Below are 14,977 nucleotides of genomic sequence, written 5' to 3'. Positions count from 1 at the left end.
AAAATTTAAAAAATTTATACCATTATTAATTTTTATTATTGATATTTTTATTTAAAATATTTAATGATGATAAAAATGTAAAAAAATTATTAAAAATTAACAAGTGTTTTATAAATATGGTTTTTTTTTCTCTTTACCGTATAAAAAAAATCGCACAAGCATTTACTATTATTGTACTGTCTTCTTTAAACTTTGACTTTGACCTCGCAAGGAAGATGGGTCGCTCCAGTTAAACGACTTCGTATTGCAGCCCCGAAATTTCCCGCCTTCTTTTCATTTCTGTCTCATCTTGGAACTCCAATCACATCAAATTCAAAAAATCGAAAATTCATCGTGCTCATCTTCAGTCGCTGCAACTCTCACAAAAGCTAAGTGCTCGTTCCTTTGTAGGGTTTCGTTCTCCGAAACCCTTTCGTTTCTTCCATATAATTCATTGAGAACCTTCAAGCCCATAGTTTATAGACTACGCACTTTCCCTCCTATACAAAATTTTCACCAGTTTTCTGTAATTTTTAGTTTTCCCCTTTCCGGCCACAACTTGCAGGTCAAGCAATGTACGTCAAGGAAATTTGCTTGGAAGGTTTCAAATCGTATGCTACCAGAACTGTTGTTCCGGGTTTCGATCCATATTTCAATGCCATCACGGGTTTGAACGGTTCCGGCAAGTCGAACATACTTGATTCGATTTGCTTTGTACTTGGCATCACGAATTTGCAGCAGGTTCGGGCTTCTAACCTTCAGGAGCTCGTGTATAAGCAAGGACAGGCAGGGATTACAAAAGCTACGGTGTCAATTGTGTTTGATAATACGGATAGGAGTCGGAGCCCTCTTGGGTATGAAGATCATCCAGAGATTACAGTGACAAGACAGGTTTCTTCCTTTATTTATTAAGCCTTGTTCCTGATTTTGTTTGCTGATTTTTGTTTAGCTGCTTACAATGCTGTAAAAGGTGTCATTTTAGCTTGTCTATGCAATATACCTCACCAATATCTTTGGCACATGTTATTACAGTCGTCCCCACTAGGATTGGAAAGGATCTGTCTTAGAATCACAGTCACAGTTGAATTAAAAAAAAACAAAGAAACATAATCCTTGGATTTACTTTCAGAAGTGGCTTGGGTTGATTTTCCATCTCTTTCCTAAGAAGTTATTGTTTTAACCGTGATTTATGGTGGTAGTTCTTTGATTTGTAATTACAGATTCAACTAACAATTTCTTGACTTCTCATTTGTATGCCATGGGTGTGTTCGGGGACAATGCCAGATTGTGGTTGGAGGAAGGAACAAATATCTGATCAATGGGAAACTTGCCCAGCCTAGTCAAGTTCAAAACCTTTTTCATTCGGTGCAGCTAAATGTTAATAACCCACATTTTCTCATAATGCAAGGACGCATCACCAAGGTTTTAAATATGAAACCGCCAGAGATATTGTCAATGCTTGAGGAAGCTGCAGGAACAAGAATGTATGAGACGAAGAAAGAGGCTGCACTAAAAACACTTGAGAAAAAGCAGAGTAAGGTTGATGAGATTAATAAGCTTCTTGACCAGGAGATACTACCTGCTTTAGAGAAGTTAAGGAAAGAAAGGACGCAGTACATGCAGTGGGCTAATGGCACTGCTGAGTTAGATAAGCTGCGAAGGTTTTGTATTGCCTATGAGTATGTTCAAGCAGAGAGGATTAGAGACAATGCAATGTTTGAGGTGGACCAAGTGAAGGCCAAGATAGCTGAGATTGATGACTCTACTAAGACCACCAAGGTGGAAGTACAGGCAATGGAGACCAAAATGGCAAGGTTGACAGCAGAAAAGGAAGAACGCATGGGTGGGGAAGTGAAATCTTTGTCAGACAAAGTAGATGCACTTTCACAGAATCTTGTGAGGGAAACATCTATACTAAATAATAAAGAGGACACACTTGGAGGTGAAAAATCCAATGAAGAAAACGTAAGTTATATTTGGCTCCATTCATTCAATTATTTGATACATTTTCTGCTGTGCTCAATCTCAAGATATTGTAATACTAATGTTGTATTTTTTTTTATAATATTGCCATTTGATAAACGTAACAATGACCTCACTTGATAATTGTTATCATGATGTCTTAAGATTGTTAATAATATTGAAGACTTGAAGCAATCTGTTGAAGAGAAGGCCTTAGCTGTAAAAAGGGCTGAAGAGGGAGCTGCTGATCTGAAAAGGAGAGTCGATGAGCTTTCTAAGAGTTTGGAGGATCATGAAAAGGAATACCAGGTAAAAGAAGATATTGGCTCAATTTGATGTCTAGTAAGAGCATAACATCGATGTCTAGTAAGAGCATAACATCAATTCAGGACTTAATTTGATCCTCATCCTTGAATATTGGCAGGGTGTACTAGCTGGGAAGAGCAGTGGAAATGAGGAGAAATGCTTAGAGGATCAGCTAGCTGATGCAAAGATAGCAGTTGGGAATGCTGAAACAGAACTGAAACAGCTAAAAACTAAAATTAGCCACTCTGAAACAGAACTGAAAGAGAAAGCACATCAATTAAGATCAAAACAGGAAGAAGCTACTGCTGTAGAAAGTGAGCTAAATGCTAGAACGAAAGATGTGGAGACTGTGAAGAAGCAATTGGAATCTCTTAGTTATAAAGATGGTGAGATGGAATCATTGCATAAGGTTAGACAGGCATCTCTTCATCTAGTTTCTTTACGATAAAAATATTTTCTAATTTTCATTTAAATAAAAATTATGGAAAACAAACTTAAGGAGCGTACATCTGAGATGGAGTCAGTGCAAAAGTGGAAGGATGAAATACGCAAGCTTTCAGCGCAATTAGCAAATGTTGAGTTTACATACCGTGACCCTGTCAAGAATTTTGATAGGTCGAAGGTGAAAGGTGTGGTTGCAAGACTCATCAAAGTAAAGGATAGGGCTGCAATGACTGCCTTGGAGGTTAGACTACGTGGTCTCTTTATGCCCAAGTTTTAAGTGGAAAATTATATATTGACCCTTTTTATTGGATTTTTTAGGTTACTGCTGGTGGAAAGTTGTTCAATGTTGTAGTGGACACAGAAAATACTGGAAAACAACTACTGCAGAATGGTGATTTAAGAAGAAGAGTGACAATTATACCTTTAAACAAAATTCAAACCCATACTATTCCCTCTAGAGTTCAACAAGCTGCTGCTAGATTGGTTAGTGACAGCATTTCTTTTTCTTCTGGTGCATTTTGGTTTAATGATTGTTTAACTATTTTTTGCTGGAAATCATTGTTACTTTGATTTCAGGTTGGTGAAGATAATGCTGAACTGGCACTTTGTTTGGTTGGTTATGAAGAAGAATTGAAGGTATGCTTTTCTGAATTCATTTAGGATCCTGGTCAAGTAAGAACATGGGCACTGAAAGCATTTTCATTGTTATTTCAAGTTCTTTTTCGGATCTTTTCATTAAGTTTTGTTTTGTTTCCTTTGATTGCCCGTTAAAATAATCTTTATGGATAATTTATAGATATAGGCTATTCATTCTTTCCGCTTTATATTAATATTAAATAAATATTATAGTTCTTTTCAAATTTGGCATTTGTTACAGAGTGCTATGGAATATGTATTTGGTTCTACCTTTGTTTGCAAAAGCACTGATGCTGCTAAGGAGGTAATGATCATCTTTGCCACTGTGATTGTCGTGAGCTTACATTCTGGTTGAAATACTTGGCTGTTATTTATTTCTTACACATGTTGGATGTTAAATATTCATGATCTTGGGTCTTCTATGTGCACTATTACTGATTATGAATTCATGACTTGATTATTTGTTCTTGTGAAGAAGCATTGAGCAACTATCTTCGCTTCTCTATTATTGCTCATGGTTATTATTTGATAAAGGTGCTCAGTATTATCCTTATGACCTTTTCTAACCCACCTATAGAGTTGCTCAGTTTTTCTTGTACTCTGTTGATTTTGAACTAGGTGGCATTTAATCAGGAGATTCGCACCCCCAGTGTTACTCTTGAAGGAGACATATTTCAGCCAAGTGGTCTTTTGACTGGTGGAAGCCGAAAGTATGACACTACTTTGTTTTCATTGATTTATCTCTGGATATTGCACATGTATCTTGTTAAACTTTCAATAAGAGCTTCATAATGAAAAGCAGATAACATTTGACACATTTGTAGATTTTACTTTTTTCTACATGAATTCTGTTTTCCACAATATAAGCGAGGCAGTCAGTCAATCAGCATCCGAATGCTTGCATCTGAATATCTTTTATCATATTTAGACACTGCTAGGTAACTAGGTAATTTAGCTTCACAGTATAGGCTAGTCAGTCCGCATCTGAATGCTTGCATCTGAATATAGTTTATCATTTTTTATATACTGCTTGAGCTGGGTAATTTAGCTTCACAGTATAGGCTTATTGTGGCAGGGGTGGCGGCCAACTTTTAAGACAACTTCATGATTTAGCAGAGGCTGAGTCAAAACTTTCAATGCATCAAAGAAGGTTGTCTGAGGTTGAGGCAAAGGTATGCCCTGAGTGAATAAACAAGACTGGTGATAAGCCTAATGTATATTTAAGTAGATCCTGATAATCTTGTGATATTTATTGAATTATATAATTACAAGTATGTGATGCTTGGCGGAAAAATCTTAACTGGTTAGTGTTTGATAATGTTAGCTTTGTCTCTGAATTGAAATTCATTGAATCTCCATATTGAAGTCATCCCCCTTTATGATACAAGCTGCTATATATTTCTGCCCTGTTTCCTGTAATTTGTACACAGCTTGATTGGCACCTGCTTCTGTTTAATGCTGAATATCGCAAACCTATCTCTCCATTCACTATGCTAAGAGAAGAAAGAGTGTGTTTGGAGGCCTGCAAACATGGTTTGCAGAGAAGCATCCTTCTTTGTTTAATGTGAGTTTGGTACTCCCAAACACGTTATGAATAGAACTAGAAAGAAAAAGAGAATAGGGATGGACTTAGAACTCAGAGCCTCCTCATCAACTCACCTCTCTCCTCTCAAGTCAGATCACAAACTACTCCCTTCAGTCTCCATATAAATCACATAGTGGAGAGTTCCCGGGGTCCAAAATACAAGTCATATTGTAAAATATGAGAGAGGAGATTAAGGATAATTAAATTTTTGTTAGAAGGTAAACCATTTATGAGGGGCAATTCTGGAAAATAATTGCAATTTGGGACAAATATAAGAAGTTAAACAACCATTAAAAGCTTTTATTAATATTTGTGAAGTAGTTAAGTGTGACTTGTATTGAAGACTGGATGTAATATACAGCTTAGTTAGCTAAAGTTAGAACTCATTATAACAAAACATGACAACTACCAAAAACATAACTACTTCTCTTCTACTTTCATGATACTCCTAGCACATTGAGTTGAGTTACATGCATATGCTTTAGAAGGTGAATTGGCATGTTATGCGAGAAAGAGATGAAGAGATAGAGAAAGAAGAAAAGAGAGGGAAAAAGGAGAAGAATAAATAGATAGAGATGAGAAGGAGAGTAGAGAAACTGACTCAATTCAATCTTCGTAAAGCCTAATTATCTAAAGACCATTTATTTATTGCCATGGTTATTAACAACTGGGAGTAATGATTTTCTTCTTGAAAGACTATTATGCTTTTGGGAAAGCATAATCACTACATTTTATATTAATAATTTGTAAAGCCTAGTTATTTTTTATTGTTATCATGAGTTCTCTGTGGATTGCTTTATTTTTGGTGATCTTGTATAGTCTTGTTATTTTGTGTGCTTACTTATAAATAAATTCAATTTGATGATATTTCTTACTTGGCATTGTATCTTGAAATAACAGATTGCAAAGCTTCTTCCTCTTGAGAAGAAATGGAAAGACCTCAAAACACAGTTGGAACTGAAGTCATATGATCTTTCATTGTTTCAAAGCAGAGCTGAGCAAAATGAACATCATAAGGTTTGGCTTTCTTCTATCATTGCAAGAATTGATTCATAAAGGCTGTGGTTTTACTTTAATTTCCCTGCATCATAAAATTTTTTATTTGCCTCATTGTTATTCATCATTCTCACTTTGCTTCTCGACTTTTCTTTTGTCTTGATAGCTTGGGGAACTAGTGAAGAAGATTGAGCAAGAGCTTGCAGAAGCAAAATCTGCAGTCAAGGAAAAGAAAATTATTTTTGAAAACTGTGTCAAGACTGTCTCATTGCTTGAGAAATCAATTAAAGAACATGACAATAATCGTGAAGGTAGGCTAAAAGACTTGGAGAAGAAGATAAAGTCATTCAAATCCCAAATGCAGTCATCTTTAAAAGATCTCAAGGTTTGTTTAAAGTTTTATGGATATTCTTTGTGACTTCTGTGAGTTAACCATGTTTATTCAATTATATCCCAAATCTGCATCCAATTTCAATGTGATACTCAGAGTTGCACTTGGAACATCAGCTAGGAAGTCACTAGTTCAAAACTTCCCCAAGTGGAAGGATGGGGTTTATGCAGACCAATATGTTAAGCAATGTCTGATTGTCTTTGCAAAATTGCTACAGAAGTTTTGATAGTCTTTATGCAACCTCTGATTAATAATGAAATGGAAGAACGTATCTCATACTTTGAATTTCATATGTATGGGTCGTAATATCAATCTGTTTATGTTAATATATCAAAGAAGGCATAATCTCTGCAGCAATTATCACTTGATGGGTTTGTCCACTGTCTTATTGTTTAATGACTTTGTAATGTCTCTTTGCATGGTTTTGTTTGCCGGTAGGGACATGACAATGATAAGGAGAGACTTGTAATGGAAATGGAAGCTGTTATTCAGGAGCGTGTGTCTTTGGAGAATCAATTAGCTTCTTTGAGAATACAGATTCATAATCTTGAATCAGAAGTAGAAGAACAAAAATTAAAGGCAAGTATTGTGTTTTTTTTTTCTTTTCATGTTCTGTGCAGAATAATGTGTCCTTACTCTTCTAAGTTGTAGGTTGCTGCCGCAAGGACTGATCATGATCGGGTTCATTCAGAGCTAAATTCAATTCGTCTAAAATTGAAGGAATGTGACAAGGAAATAAGTGGTATCATGAAGGAACATAAAAAACTTGAACATAAACTCAGTGAAAATAATCTTGAAAGGAAGAGAATGGAGAATGAGGTACTTTTTTATAAGATTGTTTTTTCTTTTTACACCTTTAAAAATCATATGCTAAACAATTTTCCTACTCTTCAAGGTAAAACGGATGGAGATGGAACAAAAAGACTGTTCGGTCAGGGTGGAGAAATTGGTAGAGAAGCATGCATGGATTACTTCTGAAAAACAGTTGTTTGGCAAAAGTGGGACTGATTATGATTTTTCTTCTCGTGATCCCTGTAAAGCAAGGGAAGAACTTGAGAAACTACAAGCTGAGCAGTCTGGGTATGGGTCTTTGCGAATCTATCCTATATGCTATTAGAATTGATCTGCACTCTTTCTTACTACTGTCTTCTATGAAACAAAATAATTTTTCCCTTTCTCCCTTATGAAGGCTTGAGAAAAGGGTGAACAAGAAAGTCATGGCGATGTTTGAGAAGGCAGAGGATGAGTATAATGATTTGATGTCCAAGAAAAACATCATTGAGGTTTTTTCCTGTCTATTTCAACTACCTTATTCCTGTCTTGCATATCTTCTCATTCTGTTATTGTCCTGCTTAGAATGACAAATCTAAAATCAAGAAGGTGATTGAAGAGTTAGATGAGAAGAAGAAGGAAACACTAAATGTTACCTGGGTTAAGGTCAACAAGTGAGTTTACTTTGCAATTGTCTGCTCAAAAGATTCATCTTGTTTCTATTCACACTCCCCATTTCTAATTGCCCTCTTTGGTATGAAATTGGTTGACTGATGCTTTTTGTTGTTTATTTAGGGACTTTGGATCCATCTTTTCTACTTTGCTTCCAGGGACAATGGCAAAGTTAGAACCTCCTGAAGGTTGCAGTTTTCTTGATGGTCTTGAAGTTCGTGTTGCATTTGGGAGCGTGTGGAAACAGTCCCTGTCAGAATTAAGTGGCGGTCAACGATCACTACTTGCACTTTCTCTGATTCTTGCACTGCTTCTATTCAAGCCTGCTCCAATTTACATCCTTGATGAGGTATGCTTTACATGAATTTATTTGTAGTTTTTATTTACCTAGACCTAGTTAACATATGATTGCTTGAGTAATTAAGAGACCAATATATTGGTGGTTTGTTTGTTTTTCCTAACAAAAGCTTGAGTCCCTTGGTGTTTCATTTGTACCTAAACAGGGAGGGGAAAAAAGAAAGAAATTTTCTTGTCCTGCTATAAAAGCACTTTGGTCTGAATATAAGATTAGAAATTCCATGACTTTGAATGTTAATTACTCAAGCAATCATATGTTAACTAGGTCTAGGCAAATAATTTTGAAGCAATGGTTGTGCAGCAGAGCGTTTTTATATGGATTGTTGACCTGGTGGCAGGTTGATGCGGCACTTGATTTAAGCCACACACAAAACATAGGGAGAATGATTAAGGCCCACTTTCCACACTCGCAGGTATGAAGATCGTTGTAGACACTTATTATTATTATTTTCATGGAATTACTTTTCATTGTAGTTCCAATAAACTCCCCTTGAAATCGATATTATAAATTTTTTGTGAGGGATTCAGTGTCTATGATGTAACACACACTCACATACACTCATACATCTGAATAGAGGGATAGAGTAGAGAGAAACTAGAAATAGGGAGGGAGAAATGAAGAACAGAACAATGGGGGAGCAAGGGAGAGGGAGACAGAACGCAGAGAGAGGGGGAGAGCTTCTGAATATGCAATCACAATATTTCATTCATCAAGTGTGTCCATTACAAGTGCAATCAAGTCTATTTAACAAAACTCTAATGCCTAAATAAGGAAGCCTTAATCACATCTATATATAAAGCTAACTTTCAGATTTCCTCTTACACAAGAACACAAAAGGAAACCTTAACACCTTGTGCATATAAAGTTAGGCTTTATATTTTCCTTCTTACAAAATATTAAAATAACATAAAGAGAATTTATTTTTTTCTAGAATAATGTCTCCCATATTTCCTATCAGTCTATTCTTCAGAAATTAACACTACAGCACAAACCGACCATGTAGATTTCAGCTCCCCCCCTCCCCACCCTCTTTTAATTCGGGCCACGAGGCATTCAAAAGTTTGAGTGGTGCTATATCTTCATTTTGATATAATGATTCTTCAAAATGACATGGTTGTGGGATAACTGATGAGATATGTCTATAAACTCAAGTGGAGTATCTTTAGGGGAAGAATAATCAGTGATACATCGTCAGATTTGTGGACGTTGTTCACTCATTTTTTTGGTTACATTAGGAGGGTCCTTGATCCTTACCATTTAAGCTAGCCTCAAGTGGAAAGATGTTGATTCTTGTTAATTGTATGCAACACATCTTTCTCTCCTTGCCTATGTAGAAACGTAACCTTGTCTGTTTATGTTGTTTGGTTTGCAGTTTATTGTGGTTTCACTGAAGGAAGGCATGTTCAATAATGCAAATGTTCTTTTCCGGACAAAATTCGTGGATGGTGTCTCAACTGTTCAGCGAACGGCTACAGCTAAGCAGAGCAAGTGATATATTCAGGTTACTAGATTTGTCTTCTATAAATCGTCTTTACTTATAACACGGACAATTGAGTTTTAGTTTGATCTTTCAAAGATAAATGCCATGCCTGAGAATAGGAAATTATTAGTCGTCTTAATCTTCTGATTTTATAACCTATCCATTCTTTTAGAAAATCCGGTTAAATTGGTTATCCATAATCCATAAATTTATACAATCGATCTACTGTGAATTATTCCCCCAATCCACTATCCTGTAGAACTCTGGATGGACTGAATAGGGTTAAAATTAGTCCAATTTTTAATACTACGTTCTCGAATGTAAAAGACACTATCTTATTTTTCTTTGTTCTTATTTATAATCAAAATTATAAATTTCAAGAAGCATTTATTATATTTTTCCCAAATCGTCTCTTATAAAGTCAATATTTATTTTTACTAGATAAATTTGTTCAATTAATTATAGTAATGATTCAGTGCAGTTTTTTTTAGACATAATTATTATACTTAACTAACTGAGTTATTTTCTCTTATATTTAGAAACAAAAAGAATAAATGGTTAATTATAGATATCTTGGGCTACATCCACTGTGCTAGCATTAAGAGTTAAGATTGTGGATATATTATTTCAATTCTGCATCTTATGGCCATAGCTTTTGTTCTTCTGAGTGGGCATGCCCATTTGTTTTTGTTGGATTCAAATGCCCAAACATAAAGAAAGAGACGAGCAATTTATTAGAGTCGTACTTTCTGATTTTCAATTTTTTATTTCTCAACACATGAACTACTTAGGTTTTTCAAATTTACAAAATTCAGATTAACTGTTATATACTAAATATAATGTACATGAATGCATAATCTCACTAACTAGATATTTTTATACTTTTGTTTTATGTTCAGATGGCCACGCGTAGCAAAATTGAGACACTCAATTGCTCCTGTAAGTTCAAGCTGTGCATAGGAAGTACAAACATGTTTGTATGTGTGTAATTTTATTATGCATTGGAATGCTGAGTCTGTACAAAATTTGTACAAGACAAACCTAGGACTCAACCTCTTGCTGAGAGTTTGGTTATGTTCACCTAGGACTCGAGAGAATTGATTGATGATGTAATGGAATGTATTTCAATCCTTAAGAGATGTATTTGTATAAATTATATCGAAAAGAAGTCTATTATGCTTATGAACACTGAACATGTAATTCTGTCCGTGCATGTTTGAATTAATTCTATTTATGATACGGTTGGGTCTACAAATTTCCACATTGTAGATTGAATTCGTCAAAAACAAATAATGGTTTCCAATGTCAACCTATTTGTCCGTGAAGACTAGATTTACATCTTGAGTCCAATAATGTGAGTGTATTTGTGATTTTACTTTGGCCATATTGTTTGTTCATGTACTTCAGCTTGGAGCATCTTCCATTTTTAATAGGGTGTTCATGGGACGGGATTGTGATATTTTTGCTTGGTGTCCCATCTTGAAAAAAAAAATTAGTGTTTAATTTGTTTCGTATTTTGTCTCATTTTGTTAAGAAGAGGGATGAGATTGGGATGTTCTGTCATTTTGATAAATTGGACAATGTGAGAAAAAAATTTAGATAATAACATTCATTAAAAGTTTAAATTATATAATTTATTAAGTTTAAAATCAAAACATGAGTACGTAAATTACAATTGTTTAAAATTAATTATTGAATTACATCAATTACAACTATAAGTATATAACACATTATGATGGTAATTATAAGTAACTTTTAAGTTATAAGAGCAACAATAACAGACAAGCTAAACAAAATATCAAGTCATTATTCTTCTTTTGTTGAGATATGTGAAGCTAGTTACTTTTTTGAAAATAAAATAAGAAATACGATATAAATAAAATTTATTAAATAGATAGATATAAGAATAAATTATATTAATATAATTAATATATTATAAAAATATTATCTTGTACTGGTTACTTGTGTCATTAAAATTATCAATATAAAAAAATTTTAGTTTTAAATAAGAATTGCACGTATTGAAATTATAATTAATATAAGTATAAATTATATTAATATAATTAATATGTTTAATGTGTATTTTTAAAATAAAAAGTAATATATACATACATATATATATATATATATATATATATAATATTTAGGATGAGAAGAGAAGTCTCGAGGGCAATCCCATGTCATGTCTCATCCCAGGATCTCTTTCATGTCTCGTCTTTTAAAATTCTGTCCCGATTATTTTTTGATCAAGATTGGATTAGTCTTGGTATGACCCGGATGGAATCGGGCTAATTGAGATACGTACAAATTGAACACCCCTGGTTTCTAAGGTTGGAATTGAGATTAGGAGATACATGCTTTATAGTTGCTAGTGCTTTCATCTAAACTGTTCAAAATCAAGTTCAAGCAGTAATTCTGAAGATTAAGTGGTGATAATTAACAGATGAGAAGCGAGAAATTTTCAAGCGAAATCTTTTGATTGAAGAAATTTGGGAGTCTTAGCAAAGTGTTAGTATCTTGTGGGAAGATATGACTAAGAAAATAAGGAAGGTTGCTAAAGAAGTTTTGTAAAAATCAAAAGGTTTTGATTCTAGGGATAAAAAGTTTTGGTGGTGAAATGATAATGTACAGGAAAAAATCAAACATGAGAGAATGTTTTAAAGCCATTTATTTGTCCAATAATGATGAAAATTGGAAAAGGTATCATATGATTAAGAAAAAAATTAAGAAAGCTGTGAGTGAAATTCGTTTTAAAGTATTTGAAGAGTTTTACAATAATTTTGTGACAAAGGATGGAGAACAAAAAAAATTTATAAGATTGCTAAGAGTAAGGAAAGAAAATCAAGAGATTTAGAACAGGAAAAATGCATAAAGGATAAAGAGGGAATAGTTTTAATTACAAATGGAGATGATGATATTAAAGACAGATGAGATACTTATTTTTCAAAATTTTCAATGATAGAGGGGTTCATTTAGTAATTTAGATGATTTAGTAACTTGTGAAGGAGAACAAAATTTGTTATTCTATTTAAAGATACGTGATAGTGAGGTAAAAGAAGCTTTTAAGAAAATGGCAAATAGTAGAGCTAATGGACTTGATTGTATTCTTATTGAAGTGTGAAAATATTTAGGTGAAGAGGGGGTATGGTGGCTAATTAAGTTATTTAATAAGATCTTATAGTCTAAAAAAATGATAAATGGAGGAGAAGCACTTTAGGTCCTATTTACAAAAATAAGGAAGATATTTAAAATTGTGCAAACTACAGGGAGATTAAACTTATGAGTCATATAATAAAATTGTGGAAAAAAGTTATTGAACATATGTTGAGATTGAAGACTGGTATTTTTAAAAATCAATTTGGCTTCATGTCAAGTAGGGTGACTATATAAATGTTTTATCTACTAAGGCGATTAATGAAAAATTATCAATGTAAATGTGAAAATTTACACATGATTTTTATTGATTTGTAAAAAACTTATGACCGTGTACTGAGAGAGGTACCTTAGAAAGCCTTGGAAAAGAAAGAATTATAGGTTTCCTATATTAGAGCTATACAAGATATGTATGAGGGGGTAATAGCTAATATAAGAAATGTCTGGCGATGAAATAAAGGACTTTCTATAAGCTAAGAATTGGACTACATCAAGGATCATCTTTAAATCCTTATTTAGTTGACATAATCTTATATGTTTCAATTGAGCATATTCAAAAGGAAATTCCCATATGCATGTTTTTTGCAGGTGATATAGTTCTTATTATAAAGACTCTAGAACAGATTAATTATAAACTTGAATTATGGAGGAGGACGTTATAGTCAAAAAGTTTTCACCTGAGTAGGATAAGACATAATATTTGTATTGTAATTTTGATAAGAGGCTAGTCAATATTAATTTGGAAGTGAAATTAAAAGATCTTATTATATCTCAAGTAAAAAAATTTAGATATTCAAGAGCTATTATTTAATATAATAGAGAAATTGATAGGGATGTTGTGCATATGATACAAGTTAAGTGGTTTAATTAGAAAAAAAAAGCTAAATGAGTTATTTGAGATTGAAAGATATCTAATAAACTTAAGAAAAGTTTTATAGAACTGTTATAAGATTAGCTATATTATTTAGTTGTGAATGCTAGGCTTTAACAAGACAACAAGAGCATAAAGTTGGAATAGCATATATGACAATGTTGAAATGAATGTATTGGCATACATGTAAAGATAAAAATATGAAATGAGCATATATACGAGTGGGTGTAACATCTATTAAGGAAAAAATGATAGAAGATCATTCGAGAAGGATGGAAAAAGTGGGTCTGACAGTAACTTTTGTCCTGTCATCTTTTTTCCTCTCAAGGGGAGGAAATTCTCCTTCATAAGGTCTAATCATAGCAACACAAGACAAAGAAGACAGCGAAAGGCATTGGTAAGGAGAGTAAAATAGATAATTTTGAGTTTTTTTAAGAGAGGTAGAGGAAAGCTAAAAGGAACACTTGTGGATATTGTTGACCTCTTATTTAACAACATTCCTAAAAATTTAGTAAATGGTAGAACACAATGACATCGTAAAATTTATGTAATTGACCTTATCTAGTGAAATAAGACTTGTCATTATATAATTAAAAATGTTAATTGGAATTAATTTTCTTAACAATATTCTAACTTATCAAAATCGATTTTTCTCAAATTTTTTTCTTTACTTAACGCATTGAAATGGTTCTAGTGTAGGCAAGGAGCAAGGGAAATAGCCATGCGATTGAAAACTTGTAACTAAAGAATTTCAGAAGTAGTCACGAGTTGAAATGAAATGACATTCACTTAAATAAGGGATTGGAGGTTTAAATCCTAACCTTTATATATATATATATATATATATAACAATTTCATTAAGAGAGATTTACACATTATTCTCAGTATTTCAAAAGAGATATTTTTTTATTATTGATGGAGCTTACTTCTTATATTTATAAAAAAAATTAAATGTCTTATTTATTATTACAAATTGTAAATTTACTATTATTTGAATCAATATTTACTACTTAACTTTCATTCTTCCAAATGATAACCTTGGCTAAAAATCTTGGTTATGTCTCGCCTATACAACTAATATTATATTTATGAAGGTTTTAGGGTGTGTTTGGATTTCAACTGGATATAATTAATTATAAAAAAATTAATTAATATGATTGATTTGGAATATAATTAATTGTGTTATGTGGCATATAATTAATTTATAAAATTAATTAATAAGATTAATTTTAATTAGAATTGAAAAGCAAAATTAATGAAAATAAGGTAAAATCATGGTTTTGTAAAAATATATTCAAACAATTATGCTACATATTAAAATTAATTATGAATCCAAAACCATGTTTTCAAAAAATAAAAATCCAGACATCCAT

The 14,977-nt window shown here is 32.9% G+C and overlaps 1 protein-coding gene across 1 annotated transcript; it reads left to right on the top strand.

The window, feature by feature from the left end:
• Nucleotides 1-342: 342 nt before the first annotated feature.
• On the top strand, nucleotides 343-10,768 carry LOC129315181 (structural maintenance of chromosomes protein 2-1-like). The gene is made up of 21 exons (XM_054958747.1): nucleotides 343-870; nucleotides 1,264-1,944; nucleotides 2,107-2,250; nucleotides 2,366-2,656; nucleotides 2,747-2,932; nucleotides 3,010-3,174; nucleotides 3,268-3,327; nucleotides 3,569-3,631; nucleotides 3,946-4,037; nucleotides 4,403-4,499; nucleotides 5,813-5,929; nucleotides 6,075-6,293; nucleotides 6,738-6,878; nucleotides 6,951-7,118; nucleotides 7,195-7,379; nucleotides 7,489-7,582; nucleotides 7,656-7,744; nucleotides 7,866-8,091; nucleotides 8,438-8,512; nucleotides 9,473-9,601; nucleotides 10,480-10,768. The coding sequence occupies exons 1-20, from the start codon at nucleotides 553-555 to the stop codon at nucleotides 9,590-9,592; spliced, it is 3,531 nt and encodes a 1,176-aa protein (XP_054814722.1). The 5' UTR covers nucleotides 343-552; the 3' UTR covers nucleotides 9,593-9,601; nucleotides 10,480-10,768.
• The last annotated feature ends 4,209 nt before the right edge of the window (nucleotides 10,769-14,977 follow it).

Source organism: Prosopis cineraria, unplaced genomic scaffold (genome assembly GCF_029017545.1).
Source record: "Prosopis cineraria cultivar Desert tree isolate PC_DT_omini unplaced genomic scaffold, ASM2901754v1 PC7, whole genome shotgun sequence".
In the NCBI taxonomy this organism is placed as follows: Eukaryota; Viridiplantae; Streptophyta; class Magnoliopsida; order Fabales; family Fabaceae; genus Prosopis; species Prosopis cineraria.
This window is presented reverse-complemented; position numbering and strand designations above follow the sequence as displayed.

Coding starts and splice junctions, on each gene's coding strand:
- LOC129315181 (XM_054958747.1), top strand. CDS start 553: ATGTACGTCAAGGAAATTTGCTTGGAAGGTTTCAAATCGTATGCTACC. Junction 4,500..5,812: donor TGTCTGAGGTTGAGGCAAAG/GTATGCCCTGAG, acceptor TTGAAATAACAG/ATTGCAAAGCTTCTTCCTCT. Junction 8,513..9,472: donor CCCACTTTCCACACTCGCAG/GTATGAAGATCG, acceptor TTTGGTTTGCAG/TTTATTGTGGTTTCACTGAA.